General features: G+C 31.6%; 1 protein-coding gene across 1 annotated transcript; it reads left to right on the top strand.

Annotated features, from left to right (window-relative positions):
- Positions 1–1,428: 1,428 nt before the first annotated feature.
- On the top strand, positions 1,429–3,158 carry LOC139885648 (transcription factor MYB61-like). The gene is made up of 2 exons (XM_071869396.1): positions 1,429–1,824; positions 2,179–3,158. The coding sequence occupies exons 1-2, from the start codon at positions 1,562–1,564 to the stop codon at positions 2,960–2,962; spliced, it is 1,047 nt and encodes a 348-aa protein (XP_071725497.1). The 5' UTR covers positions 1,429–1,561; the 3' UTR covers positions 2,963–3,158.
- The last annotated feature ends 579 nt before the right edge of the window (positions 3,159–3,737 follow it).

The raw sequence follows: 3,737 nt of genomic DNA, 5'->3' as shown, positions 1-3,737 counted from the left end.
CTCATTTTCAAGTGACAAGAAAGTTGAAACTGTCATACAAACTTAAGACAAAATGTCATTATATGAATAGTGCAGGGGGTATACTTGAAATTAAAAAAAAAAAAAAAAAAAAAAAAAAAAAACATGTGAAGTAAAAACATTCTTGTACATTTTATTTTTATAATTATATTACATTCTTGAGTTTTCTATCAAATAAACGTACTAGCTAGGTGACAAAAAAGAAAATTTTGATTATTGACTATTATTTAAGTGCTTTAATTAAATATTTGTAAATGCCAGTTACTTATTGATTAATATTAATATTAATATTAATTAATATTAATATTAATTATTAATATTAATTTAATATTTAATTTAATTTTAATATTAATTAATATTTTAATTAATATTAATATTAATTATTAATATTAATATTAATTATTAATATTAATATTATTAATTAATTAATTTAATATTAATATTAATACTAATACTTATATACTAAAAAAGGTGCCTACTTTCGTGGTACAACTTCAGTTATACCGAATTGTCGTTTTGAGTTTGCGTTTACATTAAAATCGGTCCCTCAACTTTGGATATACTTACACAACGGCCCCTCAATTTTAAACTTTTTCGGGAGTAAAAAGTGTAAATATATAATTTTATTAAAATAAAAGAAATTAATTCCACCCGAATTTATAACGGGCCCTATCTTCTCGCTCGGTGCGAGTTAAATTTTTTCGAGACCACCGTTCAACTCAAAAAAAACTCACGAACCCAACGGGACTAATTATACGTGAAACGGACACTTCTCAAAAAACGCTAAACACAACGACAGTCCGTATCTTTCCGCTCGCCGCAAGTTAAATTTTTTAGACATTAGCGTCATACTCGAAATAATTTTATGAACAAAACGATAAAAAGTACGTTTGAAACGAACACTTTTTAAAAAACGCAAAAAACAACGACAGCCCGTATCTTCGTGCTCGCCGCGAGTTATATTTTTTCGCCAGCACCGTTAGACTCAAAATAATTTTATCAACAAAACGAAACTAACTACGTTCGAACCGGACAGATTTTAAAAAACAGTAAAGACGACAACACCAACAACGGCGCTTAACACATGGACCGTTTTTCATTCTGTAAATACATAAAGCTACGTTAAATATGAATACGCAGGCCGAAACCCCCGCCGCATCGCGCGGGCCGGACCGGACTAGTTACGGAGTAATATCAGAATGACGTTTATTAAACTACATAAAAATTTAAAGGACATTAAAATAGATACCGTATAGCATATACTTAAAGATGGAATGTAAGACCATACAAAAATTCATAATCACCGACGAATTATTTTGAATAACAAAATTAATTAAATTAAAGTCGCTAAAAATGAAATAAAAGGGAACCCCTCCTATTAATTTGAACCCTCACCTTCTATAGCTTTCTTCAATTTTCTCTCTCTATTTTTTTTTCAAATTGAAGAAATAGCTATCAAGGCTTACTTTTTGGGTGACAATTCACACAAAAAAGTAACCTTAAATACTAAACATTAATCTTAAACTTGTGGAAGAATCTGCACATGGGGAGGCATTCTTGTTGTTATAAACAAAAGCTAAGAAAAGGTCTTTGGTCCCCTGAAGAAGATGAAAAACTCATTAGACACATCACTAAATATGGTCATGGTTGTTGGAGCTCTGTACCTAAACTTGCTGGACTTGAAAGATGTGGCAAAAGTTGCAGGCTTAGATGGATTAATTACTTGAGACCAGATTTAAAAAGAGGCACATTTTCTCAACAAGAAGAAAACCTCATTATTGAATTACATGCAGTTTTAGGCAACAAGTAAGTCTTTTTATTAACTTTTCGTACTGCCCTTCTGTTGAGGTTTGAAATCACAATTTGGCTTATGAGGCTTGGTTAGTGTTTAACGGGTTATCGAATAAGATTTTTTTCTGTTCACGCTATTCACGGTTATCCATGACCCTTTTACGAGTCTTTTATGACTTTTTTTTTTTTTCTTCTGGTCGCCTCATGATTTTAGTGATGTTCACGAGGTTTGAGCTTAAGAACCTCTAAGAATATATCAGAACCCTAACCACTACACTATTTTGAGATGATTAGCTCGGATAGTATTATCCGGACTAATTACATTTTTGTCTATAAGAAATTTTGAGTGTGTTAAATTATATTCTTCAGGTGGTCGCAAATTGCAGCTCAATTGCCAGGAAGAACAGATAACGAAATCAAGAATTTATGGAATTCGTCGATTAAGAAGAAGTTAAGGCAAAGAGGGATTGATCCAAACACTCATAAACCGATTTCAGAGATCAATGATGAACATAAAGCTCCATCTGGTAGTAACGATAAGAATTCGCATAGCTCGTATACTCTTGACGAAAAACCTCAACCCACAACCGCACCATCTTACCCGCTCATCGACAATTCTCCACGTGCCACGCACGAATTTTTCTTTAATAGATTTATCACTACACACGACACCGCAACAAAACACCCCGAATCGTTCCACCCTTTAAACTTTGGCCAACAACAACCACCACCACCGACGGAATCAACTGACATTTTCTTTACAGATTCAAAAATATCGCCGGAGTTGTTACCGGAATATAACACGAGTATCACGAATACACTACTCGCTACTCCGCCACGTGGCACCGACAGTTTTAATCAGAATACTTGGGAGATTAGTACAAGTAATAATAATAATGGGTATCAACCATGGGGTTTGACTGATTGCACAAAAAGTCAAAGCCAAGATAATGGTGTTGAAGGTGTACAAGATTATATGAAATGTTATGATCAGTATCTTCCATTTTTGATGGGGAAATCATCAATTGAGACTAAACCTGAAGTGAACATTGGGGTCAACAACCATGAATTGTATCATGGTCAACAACAAAGTGTGGATACATACAACAAGTATTTTCAAAGGATTTCAACAAGCTATGGACACTTTACATAGATTTAAGCAAATTCAAAATTCATACTGGTGTGAGTCTTCTAAGGATTTCTTTCTTTTTATTTTATTTAAATTTAATTTCAAATTAGATTTAAGGTCGTGTAAATAGGCTCGTAAAGATATTTGTCAATTTGTTTTATTTGATTTTATGCTACAAGTATATTGCTTTGATTTCAAACACGGATAATTTTCTACAATATTCAGTTTCAATTTAATAATACAATATTCGTCATGATATTCTATTGTGATAATCATTGATATATTTTAATTATTGTTCCGTAAACATCATTATTTATATTTATATCTTTATTATTAGGGCCGGATTTGTCTACGTACATAAAATCACAGCGCGGTTTTAGTTAATTAGCTTTAGGCCAAAGTCTTTGCAGGGTTGTGTTTACTGTCTTCGAGTCTCGTTCGCGATTTTCTTTTGTATCCTTGTTTTCTTGTTTATTTTTGAGACTGAATTGATATAAAATTTTTGTGGAGTTCTTTCATCGTTTGAAAGTTCTCATTTTGTATAGTTTCAGTTTTTCAAGGAAAATGAAAAAAATATATTTTATATTTTTATTTTTTATTTGTTTTAAGTAATTCTACGTGGTGACACATACAACACATCAGTATCATCACTACACTTTAATTTATTTTCGATATATATACTCTGTATAATTTAATGTTATATACTGATAGCAATGAATATTTCACATGTATGATGAAGTTGCATGTTTAAATTGAAAGGAACATTTCAAAAAATACCATTTCGACTCCAACCCTTAGT

This window comes from Rutidosis leptorrhynchoides, chromosome 1 (assembly GCF_046630445.1).
Source record: "Rutidosis leptorrhynchoides isolate AG116_Rl617_1_P2 chromosome 1, CSIRO_AGI_Rlap_v1, whole genome shotgun sequence".
Lineage (NCBI taxonomy): Eukaryota > Viridiplantae > Streptophyta > Magnoliopsida > Asterales > Asteraceae > Rutidosis > Rutidosis leptorrhynchoides.
The sequence above is the reverse complement of the archived record's forward strand: the minus strand, read 5'-3'. Positions and strand labels throughout refer to the sequence as shown.

What these genes read in the sequence shown, in the direction of transcription:
- LOC139885648 (XM_071869396.1), top strand. Translation starts at nt 1,562, where the DNA reads ATGGGGAGGCATTCTTGTTGTTATAAACAAAAGCTAAGAAAAGGTCTT. An exon ending in CATGCAGTTTTAGGCAACAA is followed by an intron (nt 1,825 to 2,178) that starts GTAAGTCTTTTT and finishes TATATTCTTCAG; the next exon opens with GTGGTCGCAAATTGCAGCTC.